Source organism: Coenobita brevimanus, chromosome 21 (assembly GCF_032717465.1).
Source record: "Coenobita brevimanus isolate Jiangsu-jjx chromosome 21, ASM3271746v2, whole genome shotgun sequence".
NCBI lineage: Eukaryota > Metazoa > Arthropoda > Malacostraca > Decapoda > Coenobitidae > Coenobita > Coenobita brevimanus.
The window spans coordinates 37,373,169-37,393,092 of NC_136974.1; the positions used below are offsets into that span (position 1 = coordinate 37,373,169).

At 40.7% G+C, this 19,924-nt stretch overlaps 1 protein-coding gene across 1 annotated transcript in view; it reads left to right on the forward strand.

The window, feature by feature from the left end:
• The first annotated feature begins 1,397 nt into the window (after positions 1-1,397).
• The window catches only part of LOC145392217 (NBAS subunit of NRZ tethering complex-like), a 96,214-nt gene continuing 77,687 nt past the window's right edge, over positions 1,398-19,924 (forward strand). Inside the window, exons 1-22 of the mRNA XM_080266669.1 lie at positions 1,398-1,484; positions 1,957-2,093; positions 2,953-3,089; positions 3,555-3,693; positions 4,345-4,431; positions 5,169-5,309; positions 5,945-6,065; positions 6,797-7,086; positions 7,595-7,757; positions 8,210-8,445; positions 8,824-8,970; positions 9,615-9,804; positions 10,327-10,491; positions 11,388-11,480; positions 12,366-12,586; positions 12,965-13,057; positions 14,203-14,407; positions 15,229-15,360; positions 16,430-16,588; positions 17,331-17,479; positions 18,820-19,008; positions 19,210-19,312. Of these exons, the coding sequence (XP_080122795.1) occupies positions 1,398-1,484; positions 1,957-2,093; positions 2,953-3,089; positions 3,555-3,693; positions 4,345-4,431; positions 5,169-5,309; positions 5,945-6,065; positions 6,797-7,086; positions 7,595-7,757; positions 8,210-8,445; positions 8,824-8,970; positions 9,615-9,804; positions 10,327-10,491; positions 11,388-11,480; positions 12,366-12,586; positions 12,965-13,057; positions 14,203-14,407; positions 15,229-15,360; positions 16,430-16,588; positions 17,331-17,479; positions 18,820-19,008; positions 19,210-19,312 (3,384 nt within the window). The remainder of the gene's footprint in view (positions 1,485-1,956; positions 2,094-2,952; positions 3,090-3,554; positions 3,694-4,344; positions 4,432-5,168; positions 5,310-5,944; positions 6,066-6,796; positions 7,087-7,594; positions 7,758-8,209; positions 8,446-8,823; positions 8,971-9,614; positions 9,805-10,326; positions 10,492-11,387; positions 11,481-12,365; positions 12,587-12,964; positions 13,058-14,202; positions 14,408-15,228; positions 15,361-16,429; positions 16,589-17,330; positions 17,480-18,819; positions 19,009-19,209; positions 19,313-19,924) is intronic.

Genomic DNA, 19,924 nt, shown 5'->3' on the forward strand with positions numbered 1-19,924 from the left:
GCGCTTGGAGATAATAAGAATTTCCTGGGTAGGTCATTTTTCCATACTATAAATTTCTGACACTCAGTGGTAATGTAGTGTACCTCTTGTCTAAACTATGATCAGTGTCTACACATCATGTTATTATACTATGGTCTTGGAAAGATTATGAGTATTATTTTTTATAGTTTTATACAAATACAGGGTGGTGCAAAAGTAGGTTGACATTTACCATTTATTCCAACACAAAAGACACACTTTTAGTCTCGTAAGTGTTCAAAGTGTCCGCCTTCACCACTGACACATTCCTGGAGTCTGTCAGCCACACTGACATTCACATAAGAGTTTTACATAACATAAGACTTTTACAAACATAATAAAACATAATACTGTCAACCTACTTTTGCACCACCCTGTATATCCCTAATTCTGTATCTCGCATGCCTCGAAAGGGGTCGACCGGGATTGCCCCTCGATAAATCTTTGAAGTCTTTGAAAAACGGAGGTGAATTAAATTGAAATATTTATTGTTGTACAGGTATGCAGATTACTTATACAACAAAAACGTGGTGGGTCTTGCCACACACCTTCAGCAAATACATTGTCACTGGTTGTAACTGGGTGTAGCCACAAACCTTAGCAAATATTACCGGTAGCTATAGTACAGGATGTTATAAAATACAGGAATTTATAAGATATGTTACATACAGGAGAGAAAAGTAGCATCATTGCATAGTACCATTAGCCCCAACCTAAATGATGACATCGCTTATCAGTGGGTCGTATGGGTTCGGTGAGTGATGGCCAAAACACCCACCAATGTGGCACCACGCCGTCTCTCTCTCCCTCTCTCTCTCTCTCTCTTCACCACATTTATTTGTTCATTTGTTTTATACATGTCCTTCACTGGTACATACTAGCGTTTTCTCTTACATTAGCTGGAGCAGAATATTTATCAGCGATTATGGCTAGGTAGCGTGAAGCGTATGATCTTTGAGATCTTTGACTTAAATATTCCGCGCATTTGACGTATGTACCAGTCTGAAAAGGATTATTTCATGAAAAGCTAAATGAGAAGCCAGTAACATTCAGGACTTATTTTTCCATCACGAGGCACTGTTTAGTGGTATTTAATACGGCTTTAATGGTATTTAACAAGTACCATGATTTGTTTATTTACCCCAGCAGGTTGCTCTACAAGAAATAATCTCACATTCAGGACCAATAAAAGTTTGGACAGTTTCCTTTCATCTAAGTGAATTTTCGACTATGAGCAACCAGTGTGTTTTACTGGCATGTCAAATTAACGGGGGATTGGTTTATAATACATTACAATTTAGAATATAGTGACCTCCATGAAACAAGATAGTCGAATTCTGCTTAACCGTGCATGGCGATGAGATCAATGACAGCTGATCATGGCACTATCAAAAAGTGAAGAGGAAAAGAACATATTGTATGAATTGCTGGTGCATGCAGAATGGTCACTAGAGCCAGAATTGGTTGTAAGTAGCATAACTGTTGACTCTGGCTTTTTCTGTCATTTAGTGTTATCTCTGTTTCATAGCTGCTTTGGGCAAGGAAGATGAATTTTACAGGTTTGGTGAAATGAAAAATAAAATAAGAGTATAGTATATTGTGATTGGATTATGAAAAGGATTTGCTGGATATAGCATGGAGTAAGTGTTTTAATAATGTGCTTTGTACTACTGGTTAGTAAATGTACATTTGGGTCTGGTTAGTACTTGGATGGGTGACCGCCTGGGAACACCAGATGCTGTTGGCATAACGTTCTCCCTACGTGTCAAGTGGGGTTGGTGGAGGATTAGTGCCCCTCCCTGTAAAACTATTAACTCTAAGCCCTTGGGCACCCCGTTTGGGATACATGGCGTCTGGCAATGAATGAATGAAGTAAGTAGCAGAAGAACCTAATCAGTTCAGCTGACCATAACCTGTGCTCATGTCATCTTTTGTCAGGGTGGTGGGGTAATCAGCCTGGGTGGCAACTTCTTTTACCGCACATTGACACAGACACCGGCCAACATCTGGGCGCTGGCGTCATCGCTCTGGGCCTATGTCACTGCAGCATCACCCGTATCACTCACTCTTGCTAAGTAAGTTTAGTGCTGGATAATGATGCTGGAGAGGGACAGATGCCTTTATCTGCTGTACTGTATGTGAATGAGGGGAGTAGGAGTTAGTGGGAGGGTATCTTGATTTTGGAGGACAGGGTGATATGGAGGTGATATGTTTGTGTGGTGACCATCACCAGAATTAAGGTGACATGCTGTAGATAGATAGATAGAGGTAAATTGGTTGATAGATAAATAATTTGACCAGAATTTGAAGACTTTATGAGTGAACTGATTTGTGTGGTCTTGTCATTGATTCCTGTACTTAGTGTTTTTCCTTTTATAGATTCTGCCAATGTGAATATTATTTTAAAGTAAAATTTCTTAGATACAGTAGTTACAAACTGATATGATAATGTTGAGATGATGGTTGAATGGGTATGTAGTGCAGTTACCTGGATGATGGTTCTTTAATTTAGTGTTTTACCCTTGTCCTATCTGTAAACACTGCCTGCATGTATAATGTCATGAATTAAGTTGATGGTCTGTGTCCAGATAGCTACAGCATCACGTGTCTTCCACTTTCCCAGAAGAAGCATTGTGGGGTATATACAGTTTGTTTTGATAATTCTGGAGACTTTATTTTACCTTTATTCCACCCACACCGTAACACACATACAGTACAGTATGGTACTTGTGTCAGGCACCCTCACTGTCAAAACAGACAATCCTTCAGCTTAACATCAGCTAAAGATTTCTTTGAGTTCCTGACTGAACTGTCTTGTGTTGTGTAGTCCAATACATTTACAACAACAGCTTGAATTTCTTCGGTTTTTGTTGTTGTTATTTTTCTTCTATTTCTTATTTATTTTATTTTATTTTTTCAAAATTTGCTGCACAGAGTGGTTGAGGGTCGGTGTGAATGGCAGCTGGGTGTGGGTGGAGAGGGTGCGGTGGTGGCAGTGGTGCAGGGGACAGCACTAGAGATTAGAGCCAGGAAGGACGACTTTGCTTCAGTTGTTGGAAGGAACACTGGATGTGAGTAGACTGCTGTCACATGGTTTATACTGGTGCTAGCCCACATCTTTTCAGCCTTTCAGTATTCCTTTTGCAGTGTATTTATTGTACAGTTACTCATCACTTTGCACCTGTGGTTAACAAAACTTGAACTGAAAATGAGACAGGTTCCAATATAAATGGGAAGGCTGCCTGTAGTTGGAATGAAGCAAAAATATGTGCATTATTTGCTTTCATACAAGAATTTGCACTTTTAATGTTCAAAATTTTCTGAAGTTCCATCACACCTGAAGCCCAGGATGTTTGAATTTGAGAAGGTTGAGTGTACCTGGTCATTAACCATCTTGTCATGCATCCAAATACACCTGTGTGGTATTCTTGGAGGAATGATTGTAAGAGGCAAGTTTTATTGGTGTCACTGTACTTTTATGATTGGTATTTAAACCATGTTTAAACTGTTTATAATTGCGTTACCCCAATCCTCAGTGTACCCGGATCCGTTTCCATGGTGGCGGCTGGTTTCGTGGGCCGGGGATTGCTCCATGGTGGCCGTTGCATACAGCTCAGGGGCAGTCGAGGTTTTCAACACCCTTGCCACATCTCTTTTCACCATCTACCCACCTAAGTAAACACTACCACTGAATTTGTTTAAGATATAACTTGTGGAGTACGAACTACAGATACAGATGAGTACAAGGTCTATCATAAACAATTTTGCTTCATAGTCCATCATCACAACTGAGGAAAATGTGCATTGGCAAATCATAGTAGAAACTCTCTTCCCATCCCAATACCACCCAGCACTGTCCCAGTTTCACTCATAATGCTGTGGAGGGCGGCAACTTGTTATCCTTGTCTAATGGTATGATACCTACTCACTTACACAACCTTGTTCATGCTGCTGTGCCCAAGTGAAGACTGATAAAATGTTTTGTCTTCACTGTCATATGAACTATGCATATATCAATCACAGCATTGGTGCAAAACTTGGATGAAGAAAAGTCCAATATTTTTTACTTGCTAGGGTGGGTAATTGCACACTCCATAGGTTAACACAGCATAATGTTGTATAGCTAATACCGTACTTGAAAACACCTCCTTGATTTTTCACTCTGTTGATAATTTTCCTGCTTTTATGTTTACGTACTTTTATCTGTGATTTCTAGCCACACCATTTGTCAGTGAAAAGTGGTCAGGATGAAGATAATGATGGTTATTGTCCCTTTTCCTTTTATTTCTCCGTTTTTGTGTTTCATTTTTATCTCTCATTGATCAGGTACCGCTCAGGAGCACCACAGGTTGATGCCAGCAATGCCTTGGCAGCTCTGGTTTTTTCAGATGTTCGAACGCAGAAAATGAAATGGTGAGTTGACTGGCTGCAGGTTCGATGTGTGGAGGCATTTTACCACATCCATCCACATTGTTATAGACATAATTGACCTCCTCTAACCTTCAGACCCACTAACATATACAGTACTTTTTTCATATCCCTGTTGACATCCTTTCTTTTCCTTTGACCTTATGAGCTCCATGAAGTAACTCTGAATGTGCCAAAGTTGATGTCAAGAAATCAGAGGATAGAGTACTGGTACTGTATGGAATTTTTGAAAAATGGTGCCTTTAAAGTTCCTCTACAAAACACCTTATAGTATTTTTATGATACTGCTCATTAGAGGAACTCTGAAGGTACCATGATTAAAGAAATTCATTGTCTAACCGTCATTACATCAGTCTATTGAGTTTGACAAGTTTGTAGCTCCTCTTATTGTTTACGGTAAACACACTTTCTTGTACCGTGTTATCAGCATACTTTGTTACTCCATAGCTTTCTCAAATATCATAATTTCTTATCCTAGTCACATCATGGTCTCCATACACAATTTGCTCTCATCTTAGTCATACTTTTCCCCAGTCATTTATTCTGTCTGTTCATCTTCTTCTTGGCCTATCTTGCCTCCTCCCATCCTCACTCACCCACATGTACCTTTTTCACCAGTTGCATACCACATTTCATCTCACTTTCATCACTTACTCACTTAAAGTATATGGTACCCATTTCACCAGTCTAACCACATTTCATCTCTGCCTCACATGTTACAGGGCAGCAGAGCTTTTACTGACAGACTACAAAGGTATGGTGCGTAGCTATTTTGTCTCCCCCACTGAGGGCTACCAGGAGAGCCACACCTTCTCTTTCGCCAGTGTGTATCCGAGTGGCATCTCAGCTGCAGCTTGTCACAGGTAAAAAAACAAAACAAAAATACAACAGTAGTAATAATAATAATAATAAAATAATAATAATAATAACTAACAATAATAATAATAATAATAATAATAATTGTAGTAGCTATTAGTATTAGTAGTAGTAATAATAGTAGTAGTAATAATAGTAGTAGTAGTAGTAGCAGTAGTAGTAGTAGTAGTAGTAGTAGTGGTAAACAACATAGCATGGCATATACAGTCTCTTATAGTAAGTACACTAAATCCCTATTATATGTTGGGTTTTTCATCTTTAGCAGTTGAGTCCACAATGATTTACAAAGCTATTTCCCATCTTAAAATCCTGTACAGCTGATATACAAGTTTCATTTTTTCTTTACCCATTGTAAAGTCAAAGAAACAACTATCTTCCCTATTCTGTCTGAAGAAAATTTGCAACTGAAGAAATACAGTGAAAAAACAATGACTATTAGTGCATGTTTCAGATGGTTTGATTTTTCCACTGTGTATTAATCAAACTCCGGGAAGATACTTGTGTCTCTGTTTGTACATATGAAAAAAGTTGTAAAGTTGTGATGTTTCTGAACTCATTTCACACTCATATCAAGGACTTACTTTACATTGTCATTTGTTGATTTTTCTCCATCGTCTGCCAGAAATGTGATGATTGTTGCTGGGTGTTGTGAGTTCATGGCAGACAGCAGCCTCAAAAACAACGGCTTGGGTCATGGCATCACACTCTGGCGCTTCCTTGATGACTTCCCATATTACAAACAGGTCAGTCAGGAGCCAACATTAAGAGCTTTGGAACTGAGAATATTGAGGAATGCGTTTGGGGTGCATAACATGGGTAGGCTTAGAAATTATGAGACTTGCAAAAGACACAGAGGCCAATTGAAGGCAAGAGAAAGAGTAGTGGAAACAGGTTAATGGAGGAATATGTGTTTATAGTGTAGAGTGGGTAGGTTGAAAAATAATGTGATTTGCACATGATATGGAGCACTGTGAGGAAAATGAGTAAGAGCAATGGAAATGAGATTACTGAGAAAAATATTTGGAGTGTGTAGAGTAGATATGTTGAGAAATAATGTGATATGGAAATGATATGAATCACCGCGAGGAAAGTTGCAATAATAGTAGTAGAAATGGAATTACTGTATTGAGGAATGTGTGTGTGTGTGTGTGTGTGTGTGTGTGTGTGTGTGTGTGTGTGTGTGTGATTTGTATAGATTGCCAAGGATAAGAAATCATGTGATTCTCTTTGCATTCCCTGATAAGTAGCAGCAGTTGAAGAACAATACTTTCCTCCATTTGCAAGAGACAGAAAAACAGTAGCTTGTTTATTCTTACACGTATGCTGTGCGTCTTTTGACAGATAGCAACAGTTGTCAAAGAAGAGTTTCTTCCTGATTGCAGGAAGTAAACGAAAACTCAGTTTGCAAATGCAGTGGATAAAAAATACAGTAATCTCTTTTAGGACTGTACATTCCCTTTCTATACCATGACAGGTAGCAACAATTGATGAAGAAGAGTACCTTCCTCCAAGTGTGGGTATGTGGCGTCGCATGGTGGGTGGGTGGTCATCCCCTCAACATGACGCAATATTCCACCTGTGCCCATCCCCCTCTGGCCGCCTCATTGCTGCCCTACACACCTCGGGCAGCCTTTCTTTGTGGGAGTTGCCTTCACTGCGTAAAAAGAAGTTCTGGTCTCTTGCAAGCCAGCCTGACCATGATGCAACCAGTCCCACATCGTTAGTCCAGCCAGGAGTGAAGTCAAGGACCAAAGTTTATGAAAGGTTAGTTAAGAGAGAAGAGATCTTTACATAGATTACAGTAACCTTGCTGTGAAGAATACTTGTAGTAAGAGTTTTGTACTGATACAGTTAATAGAGAGTGTGTGAATAAATGATAAGTACAAAAAGTACGTAAGATTAGGAATGATCCCTCACCAAGCAATAATAAGCAAGGAGAAGAAGATAGGTTCAGCATTATGTTTTCAGTGACTGACATTAGTCATCATCATTACCCTTCATTATTTTTTTTTTTCATATAAGGTGATGAGGTCTAAACTAAGGCACTTTTAGCTTATTATTGGGACATCAGACAAATAAGAAAGGAAGCCTTAGCACAGCCTCCCTTTCTCCTGTATAGTAGGAGATATGAGACTACTTGAACAGCCCTAGGTGGTGAAAGTACTATTCCCATGATGCATCAGGGAGGAGAGTGACTGACTTGACCCAAATGTGACATAAATGCCATGGGGTAGCAGAGGAACATTTAACTGACTATACATGTGCCCTTCAGACCTGGTATAGAGATGCTGCGCTACCACCCTGCTGACCTGAGGTGGTGGTCTGACACTGCCATCATCCTGACACGGTTCTCTGGCGCCATCACTGTCAGCTCTGTTGCCGCGCTGCACAACCTTCTTGGCGGCTCACCGGAGTTCATGGAGGGGGTACCACAGGTGTGTGCATTAGTTTTTAATTATCTGGCTCAGGATGCCATTTATTTGGTTGTATGGTAATCATGTACAATAAATAAATGGATGCCTGGTGATCTAGTGGGTTAAGGTGCTCCAGCTAGATGTGGCCTATAGCATTTTATAACCAGGGTTTGATTTATTGCCTAAATAATCTCACTCAGAGCCAAGCAGCCAGTCATTCTCACTTAAAATGTCATCTGAAGATGATGATGGTGATGATAATGATGGTGATGATGATAATGATGATGATAGTAAAGATGATGGTGATAATGATGTTAATGAGAGTGAAGATAGTGGCAATAATGATGATGATAATGTTGATGATAATGGTAATGATAGTAATGAAATTCATGAGGATGATGATGATAATGATGATTTTGAAAGTGATAATGATAATGACAAAATGATGATCGTGTGCATGACTCATCCCTTAGATCAGCAGTGCATATGACCGAGCGTTCTTAAGTTTGGAGGCGGAGAGTCGAGTCAGTAGCAAACGCCTCACACTTGGCCCTAGGAGGAGCCGAAGTGGGGAGGAAGAGGAGGAAGAAGAGGGAAAGGAAGAGGAGGAGGAATACCTAGACTCGGATGAAGAGGAGGAATTGTCTGCATTTCAGCGCTCTGGCCGCCTTGTTAAGAGTGCCCTCTACTGGGTCACTGATGCTGAGAGGTGAGAATACCCATTAAGCATTTAAGTATTGTCTGTCTGAAATGGGTGGTCACAAACAAATTGCCTTCATGTTGTCCAGTCCTCTGCTGTTGGGCTTCCCTCCCACCAACTCATACCACACTTATACTTTACCTTCTCTCTCCATCAGTCTCCGCCTCTCCTTCTCCCTTTCCACCTCACTTACATGCACTGTTTTATTCGGTCTCACATTCTTATTCAGTGTTATGATGTATGTTACTTGTATTATTACTTGAGGATCGAGTGTGTTTGATGAATTTTGTACAGAGGAGCATATGGTGGATTTGACACCCATTACAAAATTGATAGTCAGCTCATTCATAATTTCGTTATATTCAGTTCTCTTTTTTATTCACGCAGATTTCGTCCATCAAGCAAGCACCCGAGGATTCTCCAGCGCACGTACCGCCTGCTGTGTTTGAAGAGCACCACACCGGAGGAACTCTTTGATCGCAAGATAGAGAACGAGGAGTATGGGGAAGCCCTTGCCCTTGCACGCAGCTATGGGTAGGTTTGTTTAGGTTTGTTGTGGATAGTTATGATTCTCTCCCTTTCACCTTTCATCTGCCTTTGTTTGTTGTGATAAGTTTGGATCACTATACTGCAGTTTCTCTAATCTGAGAAAGATCTTTAACCTCATTCAGCTCAGGTGATGGCCAAGTGTTCTTAAATTGGAGGTTTGATCTGACTAGTAACAAAGAAGACTCATTTGTACAATACAATTGTGGTCAGATTGGAGAGTTGATTTGACAGGTACTGGTTACCAAGGAGACCCATTTTTACCTCATAAGTAAAGCCCATTTAATGTCATGCTACCTCAGTTTCATAATCACTTGGTTGGAGCAGCCTAATTCTGTTAGTTAAAAATAAACTGATGATACAGTACACCCATATTATGTGATTGCTCAGTATGCACTCTCACTTATACAATCAGCCAGAATTTAGGATATTTATTGTTTTATGATTTTTTATCTTTTATGATCTCTGTGTGCCCGATTTCTTGCCATGTAGTCGTTTTTCTTGCTTATACAATCGCTTCAATGCTAAATTTGTTAAACAATCAGTTTTCAAAATTGCATCCAAGTCACAGTAAAAGGGTGTGCTGTATGTGCATGAGCTGACCAAATGCTGATCTACCAATCCACCGTCAGCCTGGACTGTGACCGAGTGTACCAGCAGCAGTGGCGATGCACAGAGGTAACAGTGGCAACCATCCAAGACTACCTGGCCAAGATCAAGAAGCGGACGTGGGTGTTATCCGAGTGTCTGACCAGGGTGCCAGGGAACATAGACGCGGCTAGGGAACTGCTGGTGTATGGGTTGAGAGGCACCGACCTGGAGGTAAGACGGGAAGAGATGGGAGGTGTGGGTTGGGAGAGATGGGAAACAGAGAGAGATGGAAGAGGGGGAGAGACACTTGAGGAAGAGATGGGAGAGGGAGAGAGACACGAGGAAAAGATCGGAAAAGGAGAGAGATACTAGGGGAAGATATGGGAGAGGGAGAGATGTACTTGAGGGAAACATGGGTGGGGAGAGATTGGAGAAGGAGATATAAGTGAGGGAGAAAAGTTGGAGAGGCCGAGAGACACTGATCTGGAGGAAACGTAGGGAGAACTGGAGGATAGGGGACATGGGTAAGGGAGGAGTGTAGGAGGGGGTTGAATCCCTTCAAAACTACCTAACCAGGATCAAGATATGAATGATGATGATGAAGAAGAAGGTGTAAGGATGATTATGATGATGATGATGATGATCAAGATGTATGACTAATTATATTGATAATGATGTAAGAAAAAATTATGGTGATATGATGAAGTAAAACAATAGTTATAAGACAATGATGATGATGATGTACCCAAACAGGCAGTAGTGGCATTGGGCAGTGAGGGTGATGATGGGCGTTGGGTGACATGTGACTCTCCCCTTGACTACGAGGACAGTCTAGACCTTGACCCGAGTGAGAGCCAGGTGAGGATACAGGAGAGGCAGGCGGCAGAACTCAAGAGGAAACACCAGCTGCTCTCGAAGGTAAACATTTTATCACCTATAGTGTGTTTATTCTAACCCGGCAAAGATCCCTCCCCCCATTAAGCCTATTTGATGGCCAGGTTTAGTCAGATTGGAGGGTTGATTTGAAGGGTATCCGATGAGATTCATTCCTTCCCCTTAGTGTTGTCAGATTGGAGGGTTGATTTAAATAGTAAGCAAGAAAACTCATTCCTTCCTCAAACTGAGGCTCATTAAGTTATTTACAGTGACGACTTAACATTCAAGTTGTGGGAGTGGCTGAGTGAGAATAATAACACCCAGGGGTAATGGTGATAATAATGAATGGGTTTGTTTTTTCTGTGTATTTGTAGAGTTTGTGGATGTATGCCTTTTTTATATATATAATGAATTTAGCATTTCAGTTTAATTTGGTTGTTATTCTGCATCAGTCAGTACATCTTTCATTAATACCTTCAGTACAAGAGATCTTTCCAGAGTAACAGTAGTAGTTGCAAACCCCAGACTCATCTGAATGTGTGAACCCAGTGGACTGCAGGCTGAAGTTGCCAATCTCCTGCAGCCCACTGTCCTCCGTTCAGGGGATGGGGAGGGAATTAAGGACTGGTTGCATAACTGGGCAGTCACCACATGCAGGTGTCACACTCCAGCTCCAATTCTTCCTAAGAAGAATGTAGGGACTGGATAAGGAAATGAATAGAGAGGCTGCTAGAGATCGAGCAACAGGGAGACCTGCCATTTTGTGACCAAGGCCAATGCATGCAAGCATGTTGGAGCTTTTATAAACAAAATTAAACAAAACAAAAATGCAATCGTTTAGAGGCAGGAAAAGTAAACCTGTATATATTGGTAAGTCATCAGATGGAAGGGTATAAATACACATTATTTTGTTTTGATAATTGTTCTATATTTTTCAGATAAACTTCAAGAACCTGACAGCAGAGCAGAAGACAGTCATTCGTGCCAGGCAGAAATTGTTGACGTACCTCGACCGTCTGGCTACTTATGAGGTATTGTGTGTGTGTGTGTGTGTCAGTGAAGAGGTAGACCAAGGAAGACATAGGATGAGACCGTATGTGCCGGCCTTAGATGTAGAGGTGTTGCAAGAGAGCTGGGACAGAACATAACTACCGTATGTCCCTTTTACTCCATGTTGGCCCAAAATTGCCATCCCTCCATCCTCAGTGCTGAGATGTAACAATAGATTAACACTAGAATATGGTGGTACAGAAGTGACAAAGAGGTGCTATGGACAGGGTGTAGAGCTGTTGTGTTTTTTCGTCCACTGAGCTACGAAAATTAGGCTACAAAAGGACAAAAATCTGGGCCAAGTTAAGGTGAAAAGAGTATAGTTGGAGGAGTGCTGTCATATGAACCTGTCTGACTCATGTTGTATAGAGAACAGTTAAAACCAGAAATGATGATGATAATGATGATGAACCTAGTAATCCCATTCAGTTGTGGAAATTAGAGTTATGTTTACGATGGTGGTTCATGATGGTGAAGGTGATGCTTTTGATGATGATATTATTGATTATAATGATGATGATGATGGATGTGTTGGTTGCTCTGACAATGATTGTGATGGTAGTAGTGATAATAACATAAAAGGCATGTTAGTGGTGACAGTGATTACCATGACTGTGATGGTATTATTGATAAAGAATTTAAAAAGATGTGGTAGTGGTGACAGTGATCATGATGATTGCAGTGGTAGTAATATTAATACTGTAATTGTGAGAGGGGGGGGGTGTAAGCTGGGGGAAGGGCATCAGAATGGCAGGGGACAAGGTGACATGGTGGCAGTTTGTTTGTGGCCACCCCTTACCTGATTAGGGCATCTGGCTATAGATAGAAAAGTGTGTTGATACTGATGACAGTGATGCTTCCCTCAGATTTTGCTAGGAGGTGCTCATGTAGCCCCTGATCTCTACGATGCGGCCTTCTTCGACAAATTCCGGTCCCAGTCCGCAGTCGCTGCCACAGTTGAGTTTGCAAGGGGGTATGACTGGCGCGCGGTGGACATCATGTTTACATATCACGGAGCCGAGACTCTACCCCACAGACTTCCAATACTCTCTAACTTCCCTGCCACCATGTCTCCATTTGAGTATAGGTGGGTTGTTTTGTGCCTAGTTTTATTTTTTTAAAGTGTATCATCTTTGTTGTTGTCATATTCATTGTCTGTGTATCAGTCAATAACCAGATATCTTTACAAATTGCCTCCATGTTGCTCTCTCCCCTGCCATTTCACTACCCTCCCCCAAACTTACCCCCCCCTCCCTCATTGTGATGATGGTAATGGTGATATGATAATGATGGTGGTGATGATTATGATAATGATAATAGTCTTAATGATGATGATGATGATGACAAGAACAGGTATGATAGTTATGATGAAGAATGTATCAGTGACAGCAGTGATGCTAATGATAGTGACATTGATGAAGGTTTTAATAATAATAATAATGATGATGATGATGATACACTCCAGGTCGCTGCTGCCAGAGTGTGAGGAGTCTGAGGTGTTTATGTGGGAACAGGAGCAGCCTCGCGACCAAGACTGGTGTGAGGACCCCGTGTGCAGGTCAGTTATGGCACCGTTACAGTTTACTATCCTTCTTTTACTTTAACTTGGCCTAAAATTGCCATCTTTCCTTGGATTCTGAGCTGTAACAATAGATTAACATTAGAATAGAATTCTAGTCATGAAGAAGTGCTGTGGAAAGGATGTAGAGCCATAGCATTGTCTTTTTCTAACACTAAGCTATGTGAATTAAATTACAAAAAGACAGAAATCTGGGTCAAGTTAAGGTAAAAAAGGTTATGAATTTGTTTTTCATGTGTCACTTTGCTAACCTGTTCAGTCATCTTATTTGTGTTAGATTCTGGCAGTTTTATTTAATTCAAGGGATGCTTTCTGAACTGGTGGGGTGTTTGACGGAGGGATTAGTTACTGGTTTAGTCCTCATCATCCCCTTTGGTATGAGAGGCATTTCTCAAGCTCTAAACTTTAACATACAGTAAAATAAGACCCTAAACCTAAACCTAAACATACAGTAAATATAAGAACATAAACATAAGCATAAGCACACAGTAAACATATAAATACTGCATAAACATTTAGTAAACAAATAAATATAAACATACGGTAAACATACAGTACATATAAAGCAGTAAAATACTTCATTGGATATACGAGGTTAGAACGTCTGATAATATAGTGGTAGAATGCTGTATTCAGGAAGAAGTAACAACCATGCCTTATGCTCAGTGATTTGAATCTCCCAGAGGTGAGTGGAAGTGTTTTCGGCCATACAAATTACTGCCTTCACCGAACCATCATATAGACAGTTGCATAGCTCTCTCTCTTTAATTCTTTCATGGTTTAATAAAGACATTCTCCGTACAATCCTGCTGAATGTTGTTGTATCTCTGTAAGTCCAATTTCTACTTCTTGTAAGCCTTAACATTTAGTGAACATCCCGAATATGTCTCCTTCCAGTGATTTGTAAATAATTTTGTGGCCTGTTTTACTAGACGTGCAGTTTGGTTTCTCTTAGTTTTATGCTTTCTGTTTCAACCTCCAGCTTTATCCTGTTTTTCAAATGAGAATTGCAGTAGTTTTGGGTTGGCATAATAATGGTGGTGCTTATGGTGATGATGGTGGTGGTGGTGATAATGATGATAGCGGTGATATAACAAAAAGTTCAGTGTACTTTGCCCTATCAGGAATGCTGTAAATCAGGACGAGAGGGACCCAGCAGCCTTCCTTTACGCAGAGCATCCAGACCTAGAGCAGTTCCGTGGTGCCGAGCTGATGGGCGAGGTGGTGAGCCAGTGGTACAGGGAACGAGCCAAGGAGATAGAGAGTAAGAGTCACTTCATCGATGCAGCTCTTGACATGCTGAAGCTTGGCAGAGAGAGGGGTGTGGAGGTAAGAGCTGATCGTAGAGGTTTAACATTATACTCTTTTCACCTAACTTAGCCAGATTTTTGTCCTGATGCAGCTTATTCTATGCGACTCATTAGAAGAATATGGCAGTAGTGTTTCTGTATGTCCTCTTGTTAGCATTTTTTTTTTTTCTCGCTGACTTCCATCATTCTGATATTAATCTATTGTTGCAGCTCAGTATTCAAGATGGAGAGGTGGCAGTTCATTGCCAAATTAAAGTGAAAAGAGTACAGTGTAGTTTGGTCTGTATGGCAGGTGTATGTGAGATAGCAAGAGCCACTTAGTAGATGCAGCTCTAGACATACTATACGTGAGCAGAGAGAGAGAGAGAGGCATAAGAGGTAGGAGCAGAGAAAAGTGTTATCATTATTGTGGTCTGTTTGGCCGGGGTATGTGAAGCACATCAATAAAGAAACAATAAGAAAGTATGTGCAGACAACTTGACACATCTTATGACCTGCCAGAGCTAGGCAGGCAGAGGCATGGAGGAGCAAGCTGGTATGTAAAGTGCACACAGTATATACTGTACCCCCCCCCAAGAAAAAAAAGAGTGGATGGTTCTACCTGATGCCATTTTATGGGTACAAAATAGGTCTGGGATGATCTATCTATCTATGAGGCTACTTTCACTTGGTATGTTGTTTTGTAGTACCCCTGTGCTTACTGTTTCTTTGATTTTGGGTTCTACCTCATTCATCTTTTAGGCAGGAGTTATAGATGATAGTAATGATTATGATGATAATGATAATAGTAATGGTTATGATGCTGGTGATGATAGTAAATTTTCTCCATCCCCCCCACAGAACCTAGAGGAACTGCATGACTGGCTGGACTCCTTAGAGGTGATGGTGTACGAGGCCGGCCACACCCACATGTCTCTTCAGCAGTTCCTTGACCTCTCTGACCTTGACAAGATCACCAGGCTTATGTCATCAGTGAGTGCCCCTAGGATTTTTACAGTAAACTGTTGTACTTTTTCACTCATGGCCAAGATTTTTATCCTTATGTAGCTTATTTCACATAGTTCAGTGGCAGAAAAAGATGTTATGGCCATATATCCGTTTGATAGCACTGCTTTGTGACTAACATCTATTCTTCTGTTAATCTGTTTATCGTAACTAAGCATTGAAGATGGAGAGATGGCAGATTTAGGCCAATTTAGAACCAGAAGGGTATAGTAAAGTACTCAGAAGTACTACAGTAAGCTACAGGGTATAAAGATGTAGCCAACAAATGAATGTGTCATGGTCTAGTGGGTTAAGGCTCTTCAACTGGATGTAGCTGTGATTGGACACTCCCCTTTATTGTATGGACTGAGTAGTCTAACACCAAGCCCCTATACTCCCAAGGAGGAAAGAAGGATTGGATGATGCTAGTTTTTAGGGCATACAGTAGCTCCTTGGTGGGAGTCAGGGATGCATTTATGTATCGTATATGTATAAAAAAGAAGAATTATTATTTTCTGTAGTTCATGTAATAAACTGGAAATGTATTAATTGTACAGTTTTATATGTGACATTTCAAGACCTACTTACATGTCATAAAAACACCCTGGCAATTAACATCACCCCATCCTATTTACACATTTTAAGCCCTCCCAGCAAACACCTCTTTGAAGTGCAACCAAGATTCTGAAGGTTTTAATTGTTTTTGAATGGCTGTGCACCTTATTTCATTGGGTATACTGAGTTTGCTTTCTTTTTCTTTTCATTACTTTTTGGATCTTGTCATACATCATTTCTTACGTAGCAGTTAGGGCTGGGGTGATGATGATGGTGATGATATGTACCGTGTGGTGATCGAGATGATGGTGATCTTGATAATGTTGATGGTGACAACGAATTTGGGTTGAAAGTAGGGCTGGAATGATGATGATGATGATGATGATGAATTAAGATGGAAATAAGGGTTGGAATGAGAATGAGGACTATGAATTGATAAATTAGGATAGGAATTGGAGTTGGGATGATGATAATGGTGATGGGGATGTTTTCCCTTTGTCAGAGCACTGGTGACAACTACATCCAGAATGTGCGTCAGTGGCTTCTTCCATTCCTGGTGCGGTATGAAAAGTGGCACCCAGGCAGCTCCCAGACACTGCTACGCACGTACATGGTTAACACCGCCAAGGATGATCTCGCATTGCCACTCAAGATAATACAGGTGAGGCCATGGCAGTTCCTAATGTACAGTATATAATTCTTTGAGTAAGATGACACCTTTTCTCATGTGTTTTTCCTACTGCCAGACTGTTTAGTTCAGCTTACTACCATATGTACTGTACAGTTGAGGTCAGGAATATCATTCCACGACATTTTAGTCAGAGAATTGCAAAAATCTAACACAGTATTCAGAAAAGTTTATTGGATTTCAAAGATAGTGTCACTGAGTTTTAAAAATCATTGTTCACTGTCTTGCTATTTATTGTGAGGCAGTGGATCGATATTAGAGTCCACAATAGTACATGGTAAACATTGCCAGGGATGATCTGGCTCTGCCACTCAAGATCCTGCAGGTGAGGAGTTTATAGTTGCTCTTTTAATTTCTTAAGCAGAATAAACTTTTAGCATTTTTTTTTTCTTGTTATGACTGTACAGTATAGTTGATTGAAGTATAATTACAATAACTGTAGATAGTTGTTTTCCATTATAGGTCCTCAGTTTATGTCAGTTTCTTACAACCCATACTGGTAATTGGTAAGTCAGTTTCATATGTAGCAGTGGAACTTTAATAGGCAGTCTTTTTGTGCATTACTGTAAATTCATTGTTATAGGCAAGCTTTTTGAAATTTACTTTGGACAAAATTACAGGGAGGATATTAGAAAAGGCAACATATGGGACTCACTGTATACATTACTTCCTGTTGCTTTACCACTACTATACTTATACTGGTAGTTGTTTTCAGCACTCACGACCAGATCAGCATGCACCAATAATCTCATCAGCAGCCGAGATGATGAGCGCAGCAGTGGAATGTGTGTACGCCTGTGAGCGCGAGGACCAGTTACCTCTTGCCTTTGCCATACTCGAGTGTCTGCCTGAGCGAGGATCTGGGTGAGTACACTGTTTTAGGAGAGACGGTATAATATAACCCATAATTACGTCAATACAGTGGTGTTGTTTAAGTTTGTTCCTGAATGTCCTGATGACTTTATTTATGTCCTGATGACTTTTTGTACTTCAGGGGTTGGATATAGCCTTCTTTATCCTTTTCTCTATTTTCACTGAATAAATTCTTTTAATAGTGGCAAGACTAAACTTTATAAAGTTGTCATCACAGTGAAAGAGTTATGGTAACCCTTAAAAGATAGCTTAATCTACATCACTGAATATGGAGAAAAAACATACTCATTTTTACCCTAACGTGGGCCAGATTTTTGTCTTTTTGCAGCTTATTTCATGTAGCTCGGTTGCTGAATAAGACAATACTTTGGCTCTGCATCCTTTCCATGTCGCTTCATGACTATCTTCATGTTCTAATGTTAATCTCTAATTACAACTAAGTATTCAAGATAGAGGTGGTAAATTTACCCCAGGTTAGAGTATAAGGAGTATAGCTTGTAATATAGGGTACATTCCAGAGTGTATCAGGTTTTAGACTCTATTTAATTATTACCTTTGCATGTATAGTTATTCATCAGCCCTACCTTAAATTATGGCAGTCACAGTAAACTTATCCTCCGATCTGTATCTCCATGGTGATTAAGAAGCCATGCTATGGATCTCTGCCCATTTTGATCATAGGGATATTTGGTATGGGAGATGAAGCTTTGGCCATACTGAGGGAATGGAGTTTGGCCATGTGGAGAGAATGGAGGGTGAAAGACTAACGAAGAGAGTGTATGTGAGTGAGGTGAAGGGGGGAAGAGGGAGGGGGAGGCCAAGGATTAGATGGAGGGATGGGGTGGAGAGGTATATGAGAGATGGGGGTGTGAGTTGGGAGCAGGGCAGTGAAATGGCTGGGGACAGGGCGACTTGGAGGCGATTTGTTTGTGGCCACCCCAAATGGGATTGAGGCATCTGGCAATAGATAGATAGATAGATAGATAGATAGAGAATGAGAGACTGGCTAGGTGAGTGAGGTGGAGAGGGGAGGGATAGGGGGAGACCAAGGAAGAGATGGAGGGATGAGCAGAGAGATAAATTAGTGAGAGCGTGTGAGTTGAAGAGAGGGCAGGCTGATAGTGGAGAACACGGTGATATGGAGGCAGTTCATTTGTGGGCATCTCTTTCAGGATTAAGATGTCTTGGTATACATAGAGAGGTAGATAGATTGACAGATGTACAGACAGATAAATAAATAGATAGATGGATGGACAGACAGTCAGATAGATAGATAGATAGATGGACAGACAGATAGGTAGGTAAGTAATAATTGCTGTCCTTCACCACAGAGAGGAGGATGGTGAAGATCTGTCCCACCTCCACGACCTGGCTGACACTCTTGACGCTCACTTGACGGCAGCTGAGGTCCTCAGTAACCACGGTGTCAACGTCACTCCACGACGTCTACGACAGCTACAGGATGATGAGGAAAGTGTCTGCCAGTTGCTGACTAAACTGACACGGGCTGCAGCCAGAAGGTGAGGCAGTGTACAGAATTTAGTAGCTTGAGATATAGTTTTACTCTTTCTGGCTTCTAGATAGGGATTAGAGTTGAAATAATGATGATGATGATGATGATGATGATGACGACGACGACGACAATGATGATAGTGATGATGATGATGATGATGATGATTATGAATTTTGCCAGGTGTCACTAACATTGTGATTTTTGTCAGAGAGCCAAGAATGAGTGACGAGGACTGGCGCAAGCTGCTTTATAATATGTTGGATCTGCAGCAGAAGGTGTTCACATGTTTACAGCCACAAGTGTGCTTTGAGGTTAGTGTAAACCTGCATTATTAGCTGCTATTATTATTATTATTATTATTATTATTATAAAAGATTGCAGACAGTGGAAAAGTTAGGAACAGTCGCTATTAACCCAGAAGTGTGATTTTTTTCTGGGGGGGGGGGGAATATCTCGTATTGATGGGGTACACATTGACTTGGCGCAGTCTTTGGTAATATGTTCAGCACAGTAATTTCTTGTGCTTCAGTCTGCAGTCCATCAGGTTCACATTCAGAGGAGCTTAGGGTTGCAATTACTACTACTACTACCACTACTACCACTACTACTACTACTACTACACATCTTGCTGTCACCATATGATTTTGTCTACAGTAGTGTATGAATGACCGCCTGCAGTGAAGAGTGTAAGGCTTCATTCTTCCTGTTTTGTGCATTGGACTGGGCATACTGGTGATAGTTCTCCCTTTATCATGCTTTCTCCTCCCCTTCATTCTAGACCCTGCCATACCCCATTCTTGAGTGGGAAAAAGAGGCCACAGAGATGATGAGAAAGATGATAATGATGGTGATGATAATGATGATCGTGATGATGGTGGCGATGATGATGATGATGATGATGATGATGATGATGATGATGATGA